The following is a 22,875-nucleotide window of genomic DNA, read 5'->3' on the forward strand; positions in this document are numbered from 1 at the left end:
TCAAAAACGGGTGACTCGCACATGCGCACTATGGTTGCGACGGCCACAGTTTTTCGCGCTTGTGCAAATTGATAAACAGTACTCGCGGATTCACGAGTGCTTATGCTTTTCTTGTGTTTTTACCGTTTTGTAATTCAGCGTTGTGCGCAGCAGCGATCCAACCTCATCAGTCCACACAAAACCTCTCACATTGGCCGTTTTGTAAGTAATGAGCATTTTGCCGCACTACCTACTCTGTCACTCCACGCATGCGCGTCTTGCATAAACAAGCTGTGCAAAGAGAAAACCAGCGCCAACTTGTGGCCTGGCATGGGAACTACATCGTTTCACTGTGTAAACGTAGATCGTTTCTGAAACGCTATCGTGTAAACGGAAGGCTGAAACGCATCAAAACGACTCCGAAACGGTGTCGTGTAAACGGGGCCATAGTCAGAAAGGCTGGTAAAAGCAGAGTATGACTAATGTGACCTCAGAGTATCCGGTGACATCAGGACTCTCCCACCACAGGTGTATCCTTACCTGTGCTGTCATATGACTATGCCAGCACTCGCGCAGTTTCAGCTCTAACCTGTATGACTGAGGTTAAAGGAATCCAATAATAAAGGTAAACCACTCGTGAGTATTATGATCATGTAATGATCAGTGAAACTGATCAATAACGCATCATTTACGATGTGAAACACCACGTGAAGCAGAGGCAGTGGTGAATGGAGACATTTATGACATTTTTATTCTTCACAGGTGAAACTTGAAGTCAAACTTTTTAAAATCAAACAGGTTTCAAAGATTTTTTTCTACCCTTGCTGCTGTCATGGTCACAGATTTCAGCTCAGGCTTCTTTGAGTCACCCTCCCACTCTCTCTAAAGGCTGCTGCATCACGTGACACCACAGGTAACTACACACCTGTGACGGCAGATTCCGTGTGTTTGTGTTTGTGTGTGAGAGACAGGAAGGAAAGAGCAGGAGTAGAAGAAAAAAGACATTGTCTTTTATTTAAATCCTGACGGGACATAAAGTTATGAGTAGACCCGTGCCTAACCGTGCCCCCCCCCCCCCCCCCCCCCGTGACGTCATGATACTGGGCCGGGTTTGCTGAAACCATAGGAATGCGACACAGTTTTTACGGCTCGGAGCTGCACGGCTGCTGTCTGTGTTTACGCCGAGCTTAGGTCTCTCTGCTGTGTCCGCTTCATTGGACTTTTACATAAAGACACGGACACGCTTCCCACGGCTGAACGGAGCGGAAGTTTTCCGGGGAAGTAACTTTGCAGCGCCGCAGGGATCCTCTCTGCTCTCGCTCGGTCCTCAGCAGCTCGACATGAGATCAGGTGGATAAAGGAGTACCTGCGCTTCGGAGTGAGTACCTCCGCTTACATACGTCTGAACTTCGGCTTTTATCGTGCGGAAAGCGGTTAATGAGCGCGCGGCTTCCGCCGCTGGACCCGAGCGAAAGTTAGTCGGAACAACGAAACTCTGTTGTTAAATCTCCCAGCGTGGATTAACTGAGTCAGGAAAAAGCATAATAACTTTATTGTTTGCCTGGTGTGGAGGGGAGGGGGGCAGCGAGGACGCAAGGAGCAGCGAGGGATGATCTCCTCCTCCTCCTCCTCCTCCTCCTCCTCCTCACCCGCTGCGCCCTTTCAAACCTGTTACTGCTCATGGCTGTCAGGACAGCTGCGGGACTCCTGTCCTCCTCATGACTCCCCCTCTGTCCTCTCATGTTTCCTCCTCATGTCTCCTCCTCTGTCCACTCGTCTCCTCCTCTGTCCACTCGTCTCCTCCTCTGTCCTCCTCTGCACAGTGTTGGTGACACAGAGAGGGGAGAGGATGGTGAGACATTGATAAGTTAGTGGGAAAAGTTTGTCTCAGTGGGCCCTGACTGCTGATCATGAGGTATAATAAGTATACTGGATTGTCTGTGTGTAGCACACACCTTATTTGACCCGAGGCTTTCTTTTTCCTGAGTTGTTTTGTGTAGTTGGGACTTTAAGACTATCTCAGCTTTTTTCTTGCTGTTCTGGACCTTGACTCTTATCTTCATTTTGTCTACAGTTTTGTCCCTTATGCTGTTTTGATTTGTGTCTGTTAGCGTCCTCTGTGGGTTTATACCACAGGGCTGATGTTTGATTCTGTCAGACCCTCTGCAAACAGAGCACCCACAGCACGTAGTATGGATAGTATATTATATGAGGTAGATCTGTTTAAATTAGGGTTGGACCAGGACCAGAACCAGCCTGCCAGTGAGACCTTTTCAGCCCACTGGGAGGTTTTGAACATTGCAGTAAAATCATTCATTCCTCCAGGTTTTCAATGAAAGGCACTGCTGTTCGTTTTGTGGTGATGCTGGCATTACAGAGGAGGATAAATGCCTGAGGACAGAGTACTCTTAGATCGAGACAAATACTTTAAACCAGAAAGAAAAAAAATCATGCTTTGTTACATGCATGTAAAGGTTTCCTGCCTGTAAAATATAAGACTGCAGAGCCTATTCATCCATTAATGAATGGATGAATAGGCTCTGCGAACCCAAGACCTTGCTGTGAGGCAGCAGTTGTGCCACCGTGCTGTCCCATCTAATCACTAGTTTGATAATGATTATAAAAACCTGATTCTGTCAAATCTTTTATGTCCTTGATTCAATCTCAGGGTTTTATTGAGTTTTATGCATTTGGACCTTAATGGGTGCACGTTAGCCTCCTGCTGCCCCTCTGGTGTTGCTGTTGGTCATATATGATCGCCACCACTTACGCTGAACCCTGCTGCACACTGAAGATGAGTCTGACACATATAAACTGAGCTTCATGAACAGGCTGATGGCTGTGAGAGCAGCCAGCAGCACCAAGGTCACACAGTGTGTTTGCACTACACTTTATAAATCTGGGAAAGTCTGGGTGAGCGCTTCTGTGTGTGTGTGTGTCAGTGTGAGAGTACAGGCTATTAATTATCAGGCCTGATTCAGCACAGCGAGCTAATGTAAGCACAACAACAACAAACGAGCAGCAAAGGTAACCTGAGTCCTGCTGTTGGCTCTCTGGTGCATCACTCTGTGAGGCCTGTTTTCCATCTCACTGCAGAGCTCTTACTCTGTCTTTAACTTTGCTGAGACACAGCGTGAGAAATCACCGCCTGACAAACATTCGGGTGTTTTTTGGTCTTGGCTGGTAACTTTGTGTACTCCACCAGTTGCTTTGGCAAGTTACCAGGTATCATTTAGAGACCATTTAATACCCCTGCCCTAGAAAATGTGGCTGGCTGTTAAATTCAAGGGTTTATCAGTCACTGTGGCTTCGTGTAAACAGGAGAGTTTCTGTGCTTTAATTAAACATATTCCCAACATCCAGCAGCTTTAAGAGAAGTCAGCAATATTTACAAATGGCCTGTGAACTTGTGATAACTGAATACAAATATACAGACCTGATAAATCAGTATTTGTGAGGGTATTTTTTTTTGTTCTGCAGTAGCTTAACTGGATGGTCTCATCATCTATGTTTTTGCTTCCTCAGATTGATGCTTTTGGAGCGTGATGATGCACCTTATGCACTGAGTCTGTGATATTAGACTGACAGCTGCATCCTTTTGCTTATTTCTGACCATTTTATGAATAAAAATTGACACTTTTCTTTAGTTAGTGAAACCCCCAAACCAGTTTCCATGCACGAAAACCACTAACAGGTTAGTACAGGGGTTCATGCACTTCTTGCATAAATAGGTGAATTTATCATCGTAGCATAAAGATTTATTTACTTTCTGAAGTGTGTTTATATTGGCCTTCTCACCGCCTGAGTGCTGTAAGTGCCTTTTTAGAAGGATAGCTATGTGAGGTATGTCTGAATGGAGCTGCAGACAGAAAATCACTCGCTCAGAGGGAAGAAATTTGTAATGCATGCAGAGGAGGTGTCCTCACCTAATTAAGTCCTTAACCTTCACTAAAGATTTATGACAAGGTGGACCTAAGACTGTTACTTGGAAAGCAAAGTTTTAACTTCTCTGTTTTCCCCTGAGGTCTCCTCTGTCTTTAAAATCCATTTGAAACTAACAGGTTCAATATTTTAAACCATTAAACGGTCAGTTTTATGTCCTGGCTCAAGCACAAGTTACAGTTTTTGTTTGTAACATTTTTAAAGGTACGTTCTGTAATTACCCGCTGTAAAAATATAGCCTTCACCAGCAGGGGGCGGTGTTTTACCTGTGGGTGTGTTGATGTTTCCAGATGTCTGCTGCTGTTAAACTTCTTGTTTTTTAGTGACAGAAACAAGCTTCCATAGATTTGCCTTTTCCAAAATAAAATGTGCTCTTAATGATTTGCCTGGTTAAATGCTGCTTGTGTTGCTGCAGCACCATCTCCTGGTACAGATTGGTCTTGTGTCAAAGTGCGGCCCTGTGCTAGTTCAGCTTTGGCTGATATCTCTAATTGAAATATCCTCAGGTCATATTGGCTCTTTCTACACATCCTGGTGGTGGCTTGGATTACATTAAGAAAGTTATCAAACTGTTTTCAAAAACAGGAATTTACAGTAAGCAACTTTATAGGATTATTAGGCTAAAAATGGCCTTTTGGGGGTTTGATTATGCACATAAGTATGATTGGTCCTCATATAATTAAAGCAAAGAGTCACTGTTACCTGATTAACAGGAAAATATACTTTTTTGTGATACTTATGATAAACAAATGTATTTTAAGCTTCAGTAAATTAAACCCTGCTTAGAAAAAACCTGTTAAAAATCACAGTGCTGCTGATTTTCCTCTGAGGGGGGGGGCTGAAACCTGTTTAATAGGGTGCCAGAATTTTTCCATGGCAGAAAAACCCTGTTTGAATGCTAAAGCGCTTCACAACTGAACAATAGTTTGAGAGAAGCAGCATTCTGCTCATCTTAAATACTGGAAAATCAGATTTCTCATGCTGCTCTGTAGTAAATGGACTGCGACTGTCCTCTCCACATGGGTTGCACTCGTGATGTCATTTAAGCGACTGGCTAAAGAGAATGACAGCGATACCATTATAGAAGGAGAGAAGAAGAGAGGCATTTGTAAGTTAAACAGACCCACATCAAACGTATGTCTGCAGCACAATCAGAAAGATCATTCCTAACAAATCCCTCTGTGTGCTGCATGTTTGGATCTGGTGCGGCCTTTCATAGCGCGGTCCCTGTCATTACACCGCCTCACGGTGTCCCTCAGAGAGCGGACCACCCATGACGGACAATGCGTGAATCAGGCCAGAGGACAGCAGCTTCTTCCAGAGCTCATCAACCCGGCTCTGCCCCACTGACCAGACAGGCTTTCTCACGGTTCAGCCAGGCATACAGTGTGGGAGAGGGAGGTTAAATTAAGGAGGGAGAGGAGGTGGAAAACAGTTAAAGGGAGACGGAGACATTGAAGGGAATGGTGGGAGCAGATTGAGAGCTAGACGGAGGGTCGCAGGGAGAGAGGAAAATACAGGGGAGCTGTAACTGCACTGATTGATGTGTTTAGGGGTGTGTGTGCTTGTTTTACTCAGAGAGGACAAATTATAGATTTATTCCCAACAGTGTTTGGGGGGGGGGGGGGGGGGGGGGGGGTGCGCTGTGGTGCAGTCCTGTCCTTTTTACCTTTGTATGACAGCCAAACAGGACGGTTCCTGTTCAGCCCAGCTGCGCCAACCACAGCATGCAGTCGGGCCCAGAAACATTAGGCCTCTGAAAATGCAGGACAGCCAATAAAAAGTACTGTAACTGCAGTTAATGCTGAAAGCCTTCAGTTCTTTGATTATGCAGTATTTGTGGGCCTGACTGTACTGCATGCTGTGTTAGTACATGTGACATGTTTTGGAGTGATCATATCGTTCATATACATTTCTGCATTCTCAGGTATACTATATATTTTTAACAGAACCTTTCCTGTGACAGCCTTAATAATAAAGATAAAGGCTGTGTGCAGCTGTTGGGTTGTTTGTGCTCCTATTTTTAATTTGTTTGTGTTGAGATCAGTGAGCACATTTATATCATTAAACTCTCTGTGTGAACTTTTATAGGTCCTGATGTAAAAGAAATATTCAACAAGTGCAACTTCAGCAAACCAGCCTTTAGTCCTTTAGTTTGTTGATAGCAGGTCTCAGGTGAGAGGAGGTGTCCTCTGTTACCTGTCGGCTTTCTTGTCACACCTTAGACTTACAGAGTAGGTCTCTGATTCAGATTTTAGTTATGATTTTGTGCTCTAACACTTATGAAAAACAGGATAAACATCTTTTTTGCATTTGTTTTTATCTACGATCCTCTTTTTTTGTGGTTGTTTGACAAACCAACGCACCACTTACCTTTTCAGTTGTGCCCTTTCGACCCCTTCCTAACATCTCAGTTTAGTTTAGTCAGTGTCACAGTGGGACAGCAGGCTCTAACTGGAGGAGGCAAAAGTGGTGAAAGATTTAAACAGGTGAACGTGAGGATGCTCTTTCTTGGTTTCACCTGCTCTGATCTTTGGAGGGTTTCTCACCTGGTCTGCTTTGGCGGCGTGTAACCACCATCAGCTCGCCATCATCTTTGGTTATAGTTTAGATTATGTTCCAGTGGAGATGGCTGTTCACATGTCAAATATAACAGCAAGTGTGGGTTAAGGCGATGAGTCTGTCACCTTAAATGAGAGTCCTCAGAGGGTAAAGATCTTTACCACAGTCAGGGTAGAAGGCCAAAAAAAACCCCTGATTATCCTTCATTTGGTGCACTTGAATGCACCGTTTTTCCCGTGCTGTGTTGGTGTGCTGGGCTGAATGAGTGGGATCACTGACTCATCTCTGTTGTTATTTGTCCTAACAGGCTTGTGCAGATTGATCTGCCTGCCTGGACTCACTTGCCATGTAAAGTTTGTCTTTGCGCCCACGCTCTCAGGTTCGTACAGCAGCGCACCAGCCGGAGAAAGAAAGTTTGCTCTCCAATCAAACAGGATCTCTGAGGTCAGCGCTCCGTAATCCGTTTACCGTTTGCCGCTCGGCCTTCATTACTTATGAATCTTATCATCTCTTGGCTCTCGACGGCAGCGGTAAAATCTTGTTTTTCACTCGCAGCCGTTTGGCTCGGAGCGCCACATATTTCCAAATGCAGGAGAGGGAAAAAAAAGGCCAGGAATTGGAAGCCGCAGGGCTCTTTGATTCAAGGCCAGACCGCCCTCTATGAGTATGAGACGCTCGGTGACGTTATCAGGCCTCACATGGTTCCTGTATGTAGAAGTTCATCGTGCTTTCAGTTACATATATTACAACTTAATCTGCTGGATGACTGTTTGTAGGAGTGCAGAGGTCTGTGTTACTGCAGTGATCCTCCTCGTTACGTTTTGTCCTTCCTTCAGGCAGACGTTTCTTTCTGCTCTCACTCACTGTTTTGGTGTCTCAGCCCAAACACTAATGACAGGCCTCTGTGGTGATTTATCCTCCTCTCACTGTTGTCACCAGACTCATTATAACTGGAAAGAGGCATTTATCATCCATGTTGTAACCACGCTGTAGCAAGAGTTAGTTCTGCTAATGGGAATTAAATCCAGAGCTGGGAGCTGGGTGGAGATTCCAGGGAAATAACTCAGCTTGTATCCTGATGTGGACCCAAGATTTGGATTTGTTTTCATTCTTTTTACTAAACCTGTAAGAAAAAGAGTGGCTGTTGGCACTCGTGAAGTCCACCCAGTGTCTGGATGTTATCCAGAGTCGTTGCCTCACGGCTGCTTTGCCACATCAGCAGCGGTGTTATCTTCAGCTGTCCGCTTCTTAAATGATGACCGATCAGTCGACCTCTCAGAGAATTTGTGAGCAGCACTGAAGCGTAGCTCATCTTTCAAACACTCAGATTTCAGTGCAGACGCTGAGTTTAGGATCAAGCCTTTTTGATAGTGAGGAATCCAAACCACCCCTTATTAATGACAGGTGTTATTAATGACAGCAGCATTTGTCTCTGCCTGTCAGTAAGAGTTCAGCGTGAAATCTTATTGAGAACATTTTGTCTCATCTTCCCTGTGCTAACGTTAGCCTAACCGCAGCTCTGTAGCCAGCCACCAGGTAGCAGATCATTTCATGTGAGCTAGCTCGACCTCACCAACACCTGATCGGATCGTTTTATTGGAAGCTGAAGGAATTTGGACGGGTTTGTGTTGAAGGAGCATGAACCAACAAAGCTTGTACTGGTGTCACTGAAATTCATAGAAGAGAATATGAAAACTCGTTATTACAGACAGAGTGGATCTCTGTTTACAGTTCACATGCTTACAGGTGTCCTTTAGCTGTAATGGTTGGTCATTTAATGAGATGATGTGGAAGGAAAATACTTGGTGATGATGATGTGTAATTATTTGTGAGGGTTCACTGGCTCTGGAAGTGATTCCATAGGAAATTTAAGTGTAATTTAAGTAAGAGTGTAGTGTTAATGTCCTCTCCCTGCAGCTCTAAGTGTGCATCCTTGTTTAAACCATTCTCTGGTAGCTTCCTGTACTGTATGAGCTGGTCAGGAGTTTGATCAACAGCTTGGTGACTTGTTTGTATGTTGCCTGTTTTATCCTTTCTGTTGTAATCTGAGTAAACTGAGAGATTTATAAATCCCATCTGATCTCAGCCTATCATGCATTTCATTAGATTATTTTTCTAGAAAGAGGAAGTAGGCTGTTACAGTCACAATGCTGGAAATTCTCAGTTTGTTTTGGTGAGGCAGCTTCCTGGATCGATGTACGGGAGGTAAAATACGTGGCGGTCTACAGCGATCGTCGCTGTTCTTTCGTGGGCGCAGCGTCCAGCATCTGTGGAGCTGCCAGCTTTAAGGGGTTAGGATGTGCTTTTCAATCAGCAAAGCTGTTTGATATTCACTGGGAGCGACTGTCCCACCTCAGACTGCTCTGACATAGCTCTGCATGCTTGTAGTAGACTTGTGGCGTGCTCTCTTTACCTGCTGGAGTTTTCACTTGATCTCATTTCTGTTTATGACTTCCACGTGTAGCTTTCTGACAGCTGTAATTGTCTCTGGTTTTCCACATTCCTCTTGTTTCCTGCTTCGCTGGTCTGGCCTCTGGCAGCCAGTAACATCTTCTCGGGAAACAGCTTCTGGCTGCTCTGCTGCTGCCTTTCTGTGGAAGAGGTGTGTTTATATATTACAGATGAGACACACACCGCCATCATTTAATATGTTTGAAGAACATTATTCAGGCCTGCAGCTCATGTTGCACTCATTGGCTCTCTTCACACTTGCGGCAAATCCAGTGAGCTTTAAAGATTTGACTGGAGTCTCTTTATTTTATGCTCAGAATAATCTGTAAGTGCAGCTGGTACGACTGTAGTAAATCACTGCAGTGAGCCACCACGCCTGAGATTTTGTTGTTTTGCAGTTTTCTTCTTTCTTAACCAGTTTTTTCTTCCTTGACATTTACCCTGATTTATTTCTGGGTCTCTGCAGTAGTTTTTTGTGTTGCTGTTGTGTGTGTGTGCGCTGCATTGTTGGCTCTGAACCTCTCGTTTCTCACTGTGTTTCTGGGCGGGTCTCGCTTCGCTTCAAACGCTCCTGCTGTGAAAGACTTTATTACTCCAGCAGCCTGCGAGCGAAGCAGCATGACTCATGCCCTCTCCCTCGCCTCACTCTCACATCCCAGCATCTTTTTCATCGCTTTGTTTCCAACTTTCTCCTGTTTGTGTTGTGTTTGTGAGTGAATGGAGCGAGCGAGCACAGCTTTTAACAGGCCAGCTGAGTCAGTGCAGCCTCAGAATCAGCTGAATTTTTGTGCATCACCTAATAAATGAATACTATATATGAGTATTTTATTAGTTATAGCCCATCAAAGTACATCCGAGGTGGGCTAATGATGAATAACCAGAAATGCTTAGAGAAAGTGCTGAGAGAGGAGAGCGAGGGCGGGCCATCAGGCCCTGTGCAGGTGGGTCCTGCAGCCAATCACGAGAGAGCAGGTTAATAAGGATAACAGAAAAAAACGTGACCATATGGTAGCCGATATATCCTGTTCCACTGATGCTGAAAGTTGGTTATAGGAACATCATATTAGATATTCAGATTGTGACACATCGGGTGTGAAACTGGTTTGGTTGCAGTTTTCAGCAGAGCTTTACTGTGTCTGTCAACCCTCAAAGTTTCATGTGGTTAAAAAAAGCTGGAAAAATAAAAAAGGTCACTTTGAGCACACCTCTGTACTTTGAGGGCTTTTCGCTCAGAACATATTTACAGTGTGAAGGTAAATTTTTTGCAGTGCTTCATTAAGTATACCAATAAAGGTCAGCTGGGTTTGAAGGGGTCAGGTGGGAACTTCTGTCAGATTTCACTGATTTATTTTAATAAATATGGACTGACCCAGGTGCTCGAGCTCACCTGGATGCTCTGTTTGACTGCAGGCAGCGTCTCTCTCCCTCTCAGCCTAACATCTGTGTTTTTAGTTCAGTCAGCAGCAGCAGCTGACTTAAATAAGTTCACCGATGAAGTGTGAACATCTGTGAAACATGAGAAAAATGAAAGGCTGGAGTTTACCTCAGCTATAACAGGACGAAAGACAGGATGCAGCCAGTTTATTACTGGGCTAAAATAATAATTTTTCCACTGGCACGGTGAGGTGAGCCCCAACTGTTACGGGTCAGGCAGACCTGGGGACCTTTCCTGGGATGGTACACCTGTCATACTGTAATACAGGTGACCTCAGGGAGCAAGCAGGAGAGAAACCCTCCTGAAGGAAAGGGCAGGAGTTTGCAATCTTTCTAAAAGTGAAATCTTGAGTAAATCATTTAGTGGGTCAATACATAACCTCTGTAAATCATTACCTTAATATTCAGTCTATGCACTGTGATTTTACTGTGTAGAGGAGGCGTGCCTTTCAGCAGAAACCACACCCTTTATCCCAGTCACCGTATAACCATCATCTCCTCACAGTGAAATGTAGCAGGATGAGATAAACGGCCTGGGAAAAGTTCTCAGACGCATCCTCCCACTTTCATAAGTTGAAGTCATGATTATTTTTAAGTAATTATTAAGTGATAAGTACACAATCAAGTACTCATCTGTTTTATCTGGCAGGATGTGGACTGTTAGCAGTTCACTGCAGAGCATGTACAGGACACAGCATCACTAACCTAACCCACTAAAACTGGGTTGGGTTAGTGATGTCAAACCGCTGGAATATCGATAACGTCCACAAGAGGGCAGACCAGTGCAAAGAAAGATACAGCTGCTTGTTTAGTGTTTGTTTCCACCTGAACAGGTCGCGTTAAAAAAGCGAGTCTCCAAAAACACACAATGCACAGAGACATCGTCCACAGCCTCTGAGGGTCCTCCGAGCTGACAAAGTAGTTTCACTTTGTCTCAGTAGGATCTGCATTTGGTGGGAAACACATTCGGCCGTCAGCTGGACGCTTCCTGACACACTTTGATGTTTGTGTTAACGTCTGCAGAAGCTGAAAACTGTGTACTGCAACTTTATTGTGCGACTGATAGTTTGTGGCCTTCATCAGCGTCATCATGAAACACTTAGATGCATGAGAGACACTTTAAACAGAGTAAATGAAACACGTAAAAATAGCTTAAAGTAAACAGGCTGTAATTCCATCTTTAAATAAAAACAGGTAAAAATCAACAGAACTCATGATAAGAGGTTCAATAAAACGTGCAAATTAAACATCTGAATCATTTTAAATCCATGAAAAGAAAATTAAAAGACTTTTAGGACCTCATTAATGGAGAAGTCTTCATGCACAGCCTGTGCACAGCAGCGTGCATGCTGCGCTTTACTTGTTGTTGCATTTGCAGTTTATTTTCTAGCCTTCATCGTTTCCCTCCTTCCTCCGTGCAGGTCTGATGCTTGGCTGCAGCCGCCGTCATGTTTGCCAAAAAGAAGAAGTCTCGTATCCAGATCTCAGCTCCGTCCAACTTTGAGCACCGCGTGCACACGGACTTCGACGAGCAGGAGCAGAAGTTTGTCGGGCTGCCGCGACAATGGCAGTCGCTCATCGAAGACACGGCGCAGAGGCCCAAACCCTTCATCGACGCGACCGTCATCACTACCGTAGAGCCGCGAAAGGTGGGAAAAATCGATCTGTTCAGGCATCAGATTCAGGTCTAAAATATCCTTTAACTGCTCTGCTTATATTTATCATGCTGTTTGTGACGGGTGTGCTCAGATGTTCTCTGCAGTTTCAGTAACTTTGAAAAATGATCACATGGGGACAGAGAACTGTACCGATTAAAGTCCTGCATGCATGGCTGGAATATCTGTGAACCCACCACTGCGGCTGCTAATTTTAAGTATCACTGGGAGCAGCTGTAATCAACGTTAAACAAATGCTGCCAACCACGTATATATTTTTTAATCTCCAGACCATCGTACGCGGCAGCAAGATGGGGATGGACTCTCTGACGTGGCTGCTGGATGAGTTCGACACCATGTCCGTGACTCGCTCCAACTCCCTGCGGGGAGCGAGTCCTCCCACGCAGCCTCGCAGGGACTCAAGCTCTTCGGTAGGAGGTCCAGGGCACGAGAACGGAGATCCTCAGCACAGACACTACACAGACAGACAAGACAGGTGACCTTTCATTTTATTTCATTCAATCAACATGTAAATAATTCTTATAACAACTAAAAAAAGGAAAGAAAAGTAAAGTATAAACTTATAATATCTGCCCCTCATTCACGCACTGTTACTGGCATATTTCAAATACACAAAATTACAATACGCAACAAAAAATACAAAACATCAACTTATTCAAAACCATATCGCTTCATCATAATTTTCAGTTTTCTTTTAAATGTAGAAGGAGACTTAGATCGCTTTGTCTCGCTGTCAGGATTGTTCCATAAATTGACACCTTTACCTGAAACACATTTTTCCATTGTTATTCCATCGGATAAGGACAGCTCCTGGTGGAGTGGAAATCGTGTACCTGCACAGAAGAAAAGCTCCTACACCTCAGCTGTCTACACCCTCAGCATGAGGTTATTCAGTTAGTGTAATAACACATGATGGCAATTTCTCAGCTTTCAGATACAAACGATCCTGTAATTACAGTAACACAAAGTGCGCCTGCACAAACGTAGTTTTTGTTTTCAGTTTAAAATCAGTTTAATTGTTCCAGTTTAGTGTTTATAGACTTCACCCCAGCCGGTCGTAGCAGATGGATGTCCTGTTCTCTCTATCATTGGAGGGTCTTACAGTATGAAGGTGGCTGATGTTGTGATTTGGTGCTCTATAAATGTAATTTAATAGTTTATAACACTAATTAAATTGCACAAAGAATACACAGGAAACTTCTTTGCTTTTAGTCTGACGAGGCTTCGGTGCTTTTTACTGAGATTTGACCTGTTTACGTGACTCTGAGTCACCTTCAGCTCGAGTTTCCTTTGTGAGGTCCGCTCTGAACAAACACCCTCTGTCATAAATAAAAAGACTAATGCTGAACATTTTTCAAACAATAAAATCTAAACAATATAAAACTGTAATAAGCTCCGGTCTGCACTTACCTTTGTGTCGATGTGATTTTCAGAGACCGACCCAGACAAGACCAACAGGGCGGAGGTGACCCCCGCCTCCAAAGTCAGCGTGCGGTCCGTCCTCCTCACACAGATGAGATGATCCAGGGCCGCCCCCAGCAGCAGCCCCGGGGCCAAGAGCCCAACAGGGCCCAGAGGGACAGACCAGTTCCTCCTCCACCCCCTCACAGAGACAGACCGTCTCGGGACCGAGGCCAGGTAGAGACAGAAGAACCTGTTATTATTCTTTTTGTATGCTTTTCAATTCTTGCTCAGTATGGTCACTCTTGTAGTCTGCAGCTCTGTGTGATTCACAGTCCAGATAACCCTCGTTTATCTCACACTGGGCCCCTCAGTTCACCTTCTGTCTGCAAAAATCCGTTTTCGCTCCTCTCACTTTAAAACAGCCTTCTTCTGATTGGCTACCCCTCACAAACAGAAGGTTTGACCAGCCGGTGACCACATCCCCTCCCATCATATGAGAGACACTGAGCCTTTAGAGCAGTCTGAAGCCCTTTGTGTCAGCCTGACCTCATTAGTGCAAACTTTGGCCATGTTTAATATGAACATTATAACAGTATATCTAACTGCCGTGGCTCAGGAGGTGGAGCGGGTCGGCTGCCAATCGGAAGGTCAGTGCTTTGGGTGAAAGATGCTTGTTGTAAAGAGTGCTCAGAGTAGAAAAGCACTAAGTACCATTTTAATTTATAGTATATTTAAAAAATAAAAATAAAGAAGAGCATAACAGGCCCCCTTTAAGCATCCTGCACCTCTTCTCTATCAGGCTCTCCTTGAAAACTTCTCATTCATTTTCTTTCTCTTGTCCAATCTCTCCCTCTCCTCAGGACCACGGGGCTCACCGGGATCAACCTTATGACCACAGGCCAAAGTCCAGCTACGTGGCACGGGACAGCAGCCCTCAGTCTCCCAAGGACAAGAGGCCTCTCTCAGGACCCAGCATACGCACCCCAAACCTGCCAGTGACTGAGGGGGTGATGAAGACTGCTCAGCAGACCGCACGGCCATTTAACACATACCCGAGGACGGAGAGCGAAGGCGGACGCAGCCCTACGGGACAGGTAGGGACGGGAACCCTGAGGGAAGCTGCTGGTTGAGATAAAATGGCAGAGATGTCCAAACTGAACCTGCTGGCAGATCCCAAGATCAGATTTAGCTGCTTCACTTGTGTCAGTTGTTCCATAATAACACTGAAACTGAGTGGGGCAACACTGTGACAGAGAGCTTTTACCGAAACAAGCTGTAAAATAAAACACTTGATTCTGTGGCTGAGGATTGAATCCATCCAGTTAGGGCTGGGCGATTAATCAGTTCAGTGTGATAAAGAGAAAATACTTGTTGGATTCGCCTTCATCACAAAGTTCCAGTTTTGTCTTGTTACATAAATCAAGCACACCCTTTTTTGTTTAAAGCCTGTCCTGTCGGGCAGGTTTGGCAGTCAGCATCATGATCTATTGCTTTTCCAAGATGAGCTCTGTCAGGTCTCCATATGCTCCTCTTGTTCATGTTTTTCTTTTCTTTTTTATTCATTTCTATTGTTATTCACACGAGTGCATGTGTAATATGGCAATGCCAGAACTGACAGGCAGAGGAGAGGAGGAGAGAGCACAGGTAGAGAAACACAGCGACTTCTGCACCTATAAAACCAAACAGCACCTGGAAAAAATGTGAAAAAACATGGATACACAAATCACCAGTCGTGGTGTGTGCGACTGTGTAAGACCCAGCAGACCTGGGCCATCTGCCAAATACCCACACTCACTCACACATATAGGATACTTACTCACACGTCCACACACCAACAACACAAAGACACACCCATCCACATCGCCCCTGGAAGCCCCCAAGAGCCAGCAGGGCTCTGGGACGCCTGCCCCCGAACCACCAGCTGATCCCCGCTCCAGGCAGGGTGCAGGAAACAGAGGTGTAGGAAGAGCCGCCCCTCTGCCTCAGTTGTCAGTGATGCAAGTGATATGTTGGGTGCGTGTGTTGGTGTATGATGTGGAAAGGGTGTTCATGACTGTGTGTAAACAGGAGTGCTATTAAAACTGAGGTGTCAACAATGCTCATCCACACTTCCCCACAAAACCCTCAGTGTCTGAGGGGCAGATAGCAGTGAAGGGGTGAGTGGGGCCACTTCAGCAGCCCTTCACTTTATGTTGTGTCTCTCTCTTCCAGGTGGGTCGACACCATGAATCCTCCCCTCAGAACGGCCCCTCTGCCGGCTCCACCCGAGGTTCCTCCGGCTCCAAGCCCCCTAAAAGCCACCCACACCCTCATCACTCTTCCCACCCCATCCTGGTTCCCGAGTCCTCCCTCCCTCACACCCCTCACCCCAACGTTCCAGCCCCACGGCCCCCTGCGCCCTCTGGGCCCGCAGCATCAGGCGCTCCTCCTCAGGGCCGCTCACCACAGAGGGAGCCCCAGAGAGTTTCCCACGAGCAGTTCAGAGCGGCGCTGCAGATGGTGGTCGATCCGGGTGATCCGCGGACCTACCTGGACCACTACATCAAGATCGGTGAGGGGTCCACAGGGATTGTGTGTATCGCTACGATGAAGACCACGGGCAAACTGGTCGCAGTGAAGAAGATGGACCTGAGGAAACAACAGCGCAGAGAACTCCTCTTCAACGAGGTAAAAGATCTGTTTGGAGAGAAAAAGTAAAAATAAACATGCCAGATTATGGCAAAAACTTAAGATCCGTAGTACCTGAGCAGGTGACACAAAACTGTACAAGTTACAGTTTACAGAGTTACATCAAAACAAAACAAAAGACAAATGGATCATAACATCACGCCAAGTTAAAAATGATCGCTGGTGCTGTACTATAAAAGTGGGAAATGTAGAGCACCGGTTTATTCCAAAGCTTACTGTACTGACAGCCATTGGCTTAACCAGCTATGAGGTCACTGAGCCCTGGACCTCTGTGATTGGCACAAGTCACAGTGTGTGATCATGTAGATGGCTTTTACTTTGAAAAGACTCTATAATAACTCTACAAATCCACACAGAATACAGGAAACTTTTTTACTTTTTTGTATATTTCAAATACATTTCAAATTTATGAAGTTTTATGAAGAAGACTTTGAACACAAACAGTCAAACCTGAACCGAGTTTAATGTTCGAGGTTAAACATCGTTCATACCGATGTTGTGTCTGTATTTCAGAGGTGTTTAAAAAGCCTGCTTCTGGCTGTGGCTTATTAACATCACTTAACTGGTACATTAATACATTTGAGTTGAATCAGTTAGTACTTCAGTCTAATGACAGCAGCTACATTTAGTTGTCTAGTTTGTTCCTGACTCTACCCAAAAAGAGTGCATAATAATAATAATGACTGCGTGCCTTTTTTGCTGCCTAATGCCATTGAAGAGGAGACCGGCTCTTTCTCCTGTGTATACAGCTCTGATTTTGTAACAGTCTCAAGTCTAAGAAGCATGTTTGACACTTTCCTGATTTTGCAAACATAGATTTTGTGTGTTCATACATCAGAGCAGCAAAACAAGGCCTGAAATCTCATCTCACACTCGGCTCAGTAAGTAAAATGTCTCCTTCGGGCACGTCTGAGTCTGCACTGCTGTCTGAACTTCGGTAGAGTTCACGGCTCCGTTTCACATTTGCCCCTTTGGATTTTGCACACTGGACTGAGTCATGAGGCAGGGCTGCAGAGTGATCCCTATGTCTCCGTGTCCTTTTGTCTGGGGGGGTAACTGCAGGTGGTGATCATGCGGGACTATCATCATGAGAACGTGGTGGAGATGTATAACAGCTACCTGGTGGGAGATGAGCTTTGGGTCGTCATGGAGTTCATGGAAGGAGGAGCTCTCACCGACATCGTGACACACACCAGGTGAGAGAAACTTCATACATCAGTATTAAATGGCTACGTAAGCATCTGATGCTGCTGCATGCATGTGTGCCTGTGCAGCTGTGTTTTTGCAGCTGAAACACGAGCTGCTGGAGGGATATCTATTCAACTTTAAAAAAAAAAAAAAGCCAGAAATGTGTTGGAGACCAGTTCATTCACAGGTTACAGCGTTGGGGGGGGCGTGGGTTAGGGTTTCAGGAGGCTGTACAGCATTGATTTAACACAGGTGTATAAATGCCACTCAGAGGTAAATACATATGTCCCTGCATGCAGAACCTAAGATAAGATACAACCTGTAATGAAATGCAGGTAGAACAGTTAAACAGCTAAAAGTCTCTGAGGGCAGGTCAGCACGTCTGCTGTAAGAACAGGAGCATACGAGGCTTTATGTGTGATTACAGGAAATTTAAACATACAAAATTTAGCTGTGAGGCAACAAAGTGAAGCCAGAATAAAAGTGATTACCGGCTGGTTTCTGGGCCAGCTGAAGCTAATGAGGACCGAGCGCTGCCCGTGTAACAGTAACAGTCCAAGATTAGAAGGTTAGTAAGATAATATATGTATTAGGGGTGGGACTCGATTAAAAAAATTAATCTAATTAATTAGGAGCTTTGTAGTTAATTAATCGAAATTAATCGCATTTTAATCACATTTAAATTTTTAACATGATAAATATTAATTTAAGTTTGGTTGATGAATGAATCAATATACAAAAGCTTAAACTTCAAAATTTTGTTTATTTTCCCACCAGTCTGCTACACAGTAGGGAAAATAACATTAATGTCTCACTTAATATAGTTGGAAATTAATCATTCGCTCAGCTGTATTCCTTGATGTTGAAATGTGTCCTGCTTGTTTTAACAGCTTAGTTTAAATTAAAGACTTAGATTAAACCACAAAAAGGAGAAAAAGTTCGTTCTCCGTTTAACCAGCTGTTTTTACACAGCTGTGATTCACACTCACGGTTGCTAGGCGACACGAGCTAGCAGAGGTGAGGACAGGTGACGCTGATATTAAGGCTAGACCGTCCAATTTCACTGCCGCTCACTTCCGGCCTTTGCGTGTTCGTGGGCTCTGAAGGACGTGGGCCGGTCCTTCGCAGGATGCGGCCCCTGAATTTTTGACATCGTGCGTCGATATAATCTGTATGCCTGGAACTCGTGCACTGAGAAACGTTCCACGGTGCAAAGTGCGATTAAAATGCGTTAAAATTTTTAATTCGTTATTTTCCCCATGATTAACACGTTAAAGTCCCACCCCTAGTATGTATAGATGCTTCAGTTCAGTTCATCTGCCTCAAAGCATTTAAGGCGCTCCCTCATTTACTCGTTAGAAGGGTTTTCCTCCATAAGGGGGCAGTGTTGCCTAACCTGTTCAGCACTGAGAAATCCTGCGCCCCACCTTGGCCTGTGTCACTGTACATGTTCCCCACACAGCAGGCTTATTTACAGCGGGAGCGTTTGGCTTCAAAACCCTCTCAGAAATTTACTACTAACAGACTTTTATTAAACTGTCATGAAGTCGGTGTCGGTGGGTCTTTCCCGCCTCCCTGAACATTTCGGTCACGCATCATCGAGGCTGTGCGTCACACAGGTTTTATATGTATGTAAATGTTTAACAATAACATTGGTGTATACTTCTGTCATGCCTACATTTATATTAAACCTGTGTTTATTGTATCTGTGCACAGACACCTGCTGAAATGTGATTGTTTGACAGCAGATTGCTCATGATTTGAGTAATGCTAAAGCATTATGTTGTGTACACATTTAATTAGTAAGGTTGTGTTTGATTGTGGCAGTAGTTTTAGAAAGGACTTTATTGATGAGTGCACTAATGACTGATGCTGTGACCTCAGAGCATTTCAAACGAGCGTGGCGGATTGTCGGGAAACGTGTGGTTTCAGTGTCACGTTTCAAAGGTGCACAAAGCTGAGGAGGATCAGAGGAGGGCGAGGAGCTCCTGCTCTTCACTGCAGCCGCGTTTCCATCATTGCAGCCAGAGGGAGTCCTGCAGGCTGTAAAATCTGTGACCGACAGCAGGCTGATCGCATATATGAGCTATAAGAGATATAAGCTATAGATCATATATAAAAAAACAAGCAAACTTCAAATACCAAAGTCTCTGAATCACAGTGCTGGCAGCTGACCATTTTGCAGTGCACAGATGGAAACCAGGAAGAAGATGATGATGATGATAAAGAGGAAGCCAGTTTGCTCATAAATCTGCAGAAATGGGAAGCTTCAAGTTTACTGACAAATGGCTTGACTTAAACGGTGTCCCATTTTTTGACCTTTGACATATGGGATGTCGTTTAAGTAAATTTGTTTTCTAATTTGCAAAATGTTCTAAAACTCAATCGGAGGATTTCATTTCAGCTTTCTGTTGGTTTTGAACTAACGCCGGTGTGTTTGGTCTTCAGGAGCGTTTAAAGTTGTGAATGTAACCACCTGTTTGTTTGTTTGTTTGTTTGTTCTGACTCTGGACTGCAGAGTCAGAACAAACAAAGAACAGCCTGAGACGCTCTCTGTGGTGTCTGTCCTCCTCTGCAGGATGAATGAGGAGCAGATCGCCACGGTCTGCCTGTCCGTCCTGAAGGCGCTGTCTGTCCTCCACACACAGGGTGTGATCCACAGAGACATAAAGAGCGACTCCATCCTTCTCACTCACGATGGTCGGGTATGTACTGCACTCTGTGAGAATCTCTGCAGCTTCCTTTTTTCCAGCGTAGCTCTCAATGAAACCAGAGGTCAGAGCAGGTCATCTGTGTTTTCCGCACGATGGAGTTGAAGATGCTCTCTATAAATCGTACCGTGTGACAATAATCAGCTGCCTCTCCGGTCAGTTCTTCATCCCGTGGACAGACCCCACCTCTGCTTTCTTGAACTTGACTCGACGGTAACCTCGTCCACCTCTGCAGCCACAGTGACCCTCCAGCTCCAGCAGGTTTCCAAAAAAAAAGCACCTCGTCCAGGACCGAGTTCAAGTCCCGGAACAAGAGAGCAGCGAAAACCGTCACAGCAGCTACTTCATCCGGTCATCCTGCCGGCGGGGAAACGTGACACGAGGACCTGCAGCTGATTTGTAGGGACTGACCTTTCAAAATAAGAGTGAGGGAGGTTAAACCATGAATGAAAAATTTAAAAATAAGAACTGCTTAAAATAAGTCACAAGTGTTGTATGTTGTTACTAGTGTAACAGAGTAAAGTCCCTGTGTGGAAACACTGGTCATTTCAGGGGAACCAAATCTTTTTTACATAAATTTGGAGTGAGGCAAAAAAAACCTCAGCCAGCTGATCGGCCGCTTTCACAGGAAGCTGAATCATGAAGTTCTGTTTTAAATCGATAGCCTCACACTTGTGGTTTAGCTTTTTTCTTTTTTTGTCAGACCACAACAGAGTTGCTGTGAAAGCACTTTATTAGCTAAACTCAGACCAGGCCTTTCCTCACCAAGCTTTTTTTATTAGTCGCACCAAGAAGAGCACAAGTGTCGTGAATACGTCAGTGAGGCTGTGCATGCAGACTCGTTTCCCCCCAGCCCCGTCGATGGTGAGAGAAAGAACCCACCGATCTCCAGTCCGAGCGTTCCTGGGCCTGGAACCAACAGGCTGAATTAAGACCTCTCCGGATCACCACAGTCCTCCACCCCGTTATGTAGGTCAGAGAGAGAGAGAGAGCTTTCTGTGCTGCTTCGCTGGCCCGACAGCCCCACCCTCAGTTCCCTTTCTGCTTTTTGTACACTTTTTTTCCATGTTTGAAATCTAGAGCGGTTGTGGTTCAGAGAGTAGGTCAGTTTTGTTTGGGGGATTTTTTTTTGGTTTGGTTTTGTTTTGGGGGGGTTTCTATAGCTAAACGTTTTGCATGCAGGCAGTCATAAAGTCACTATTTTGAAAAGAGGCCACCTTGAGAGGCTACAGCTGCTGGATGTGTTTCTGTAATCGAGTCTGTTTGTCCAGTTTGAAGAGTATCAGGTGTGAAGAGCGTCAGCTAACGAGCAGTTTTCAAACATTTCAGAGACAAAATTTTAAGGTGCACTTGTATTCATGTCCATGCAAAATAAACTTTATTGTAAGAACTCCCACCGTGCTGACTTTGGTTTTTGATAAGTATTGTTAGGGTACAAGCTCAAGGGCATGACTCCATATTGGTAAATGGCAGATTTCTCTCCTGTTTAAATGAGTAAGTTAGTCAACGGGATCATCAGTGCTCTGTTTTTCGGTCTTTCTATTCTTAAATATTTTTGATAATTTCCCAAATTATTAGGTAGTCGTGCAGTTGGTAGAGTTTAATTTTGGCTCTTTTCTGTTTAAATTGTATTTTTGTTCCCCTCTGCATTCACACTGAGAGTTCTCCATTACTGGCACACTCAAGCATAGTGCATTAAGCACTGCTATTATTAGCTGCGCCTCTGTTTTTCCTGCTGTGAGACTGGACTATGGCATACATATGATGCCCATGGCTGTGCAGCCCCGTTTGTTTGTTCCTCTGGTTGCACAAACTCTGCAGGATGCACTGCGGCCGCTGATAAAACCAAGCTGCCGTTCTGCATGAGTTAAAAGAAGATGGTGGCTGAAAGGAGGAACCAGATGCCTCTTTAACCACTGCTCTGGAGCTCAGGCAGATGCCTAATCACTTCCTGCCTGTTGACAAGCAAGTTTCTGCTTTCTACAGAAAATGAAACCACAGCCAAACCAGTAAAAAAAGGAACTCGTCCTCTGGTGTGTTGTCGTTAACACAACACACACACACACACACACACACACACACACACACACACACACACACACGGCCTGTGCCTGTAAGACTGAAGAGCTCTGCGGGCTCTGCTGAGTTAATGTTAGTCTCACTGTTTCCACACTTTTCACACCTATAAGTCGATGTAACCCTGATGCTGCGTGCTGAACGCGGTCACTGCTGCTCACGACAATGAGCACGAAAACGAAACTGCAAAAATCTACACCGAATTTCTTCATTGAAGGCGGAGTTTATTATTCTGATTTTTTTTTATTATTTATTATTCTGTTGTTATTCTTTCTAACCAGCAACTGCCAGAACATCGGTTGCTGGTTAGAAAGTTGTGTTTGTGTTGTTGAGAAATGGCTGCATCGCAATCATCATCATCATCATCGCCTGCAGGTTTTGATTTTTCTCCTGTTCACTCGTCACTCGTGAGGTGACAGCAGTTTGGAGGCATTGTGTTGCTGAGTTGGAGCTAAACAACCTCATAATCACGTTCTTTCTTCTGAATTCACGCCCTTCGGTCAGAAAGTGCAGATTCAGATCAGATTGTAGCCTGACTGTAAACACCGCAGTCAGCACCACAAATTTCTTAGTGACTTTTCATTCCTGGAGGGCCGAGTTTGTCCACCTGTTCTTAATTCATGTTTAATATTCAGAATGATTTCCAGAGCCGTGGAGCCTGCTGATCGTTGATGCGCTGACAGGTTTTTGCTGAGTCTCTGGTAGAGTATGCACTTGCTGAGCAAGTCACACATTTGATGCTGCTGTGTAAACCGCGTCATCCT

At 44.8% G+C, this 22,875-nt stretch overlaps 1 protein-coding gene across 2 annotated transcripts in view; it reads left to right on the forward strand.

The window, feature by feature from the left end:
- Window positions 1-22,875, forward strand: part of pak4 (p21 protein (Cdc42/Rac)-activated kinase 4) — a 47,684-nt gene that overhangs the window by 11,560 nt on the left and 13,249 nt on the right. Inside the window, exons 1-8 of one of the 2 annotated variants that reach the window (XM_030743999.1) lie at window positions 1,133-1,357; window positions 11,790-12,017; window positions 12,314-12,519; window positions 13,478-13,682; window positions 14,309-14,542; window positions 15,660-16,115; window positions 17,199-17,332; window positions 19,903-20,029. In XM_030743999.1, the coding sequence (XP_030599859.1) occupies window positions 11,817-12,017; window positions 12,314-12,519; window positions 13,478-13,682; window positions 14,309-14,542; window positions 15,660-16,115; window positions 17,199-17,332; window positions 19,903-20,029 (1,563 nt within the window). In that variant the 5' untranslated portion in view covers window positions 1,133-1,357; window positions 11,790-11,816. Of the gene's footprint in view, window positions 1-1,132; window positions 1,358-11,789; window positions 12,018-12,313; window positions 12,520-13,477; window positions 13,683-14,308; window positions 14,543-15,659; window positions 16,116-17,198; window positions 17,333-19,902; window positions 20,030-22,875 lie in introns of those variants that run through there. The other variant, XM_030743998.1, reaches the window with a different exon arrangement.

The sequence above is a fragment of the Archocentrus centrarchus genome, chromosome 13 (genome assembly GCF_007364275.1).
Source record: "Archocentrus centrarchus isolate MPI-CPG fArcCen1 chromosome 13, fArcCen1, whole genome shotgun sequence".
NCBI lineage: Eukaryota > Metazoa > Chordata > Actinopteri > Cichliformes > Cichlidae > Archocentrus > Archocentrus centrarchus.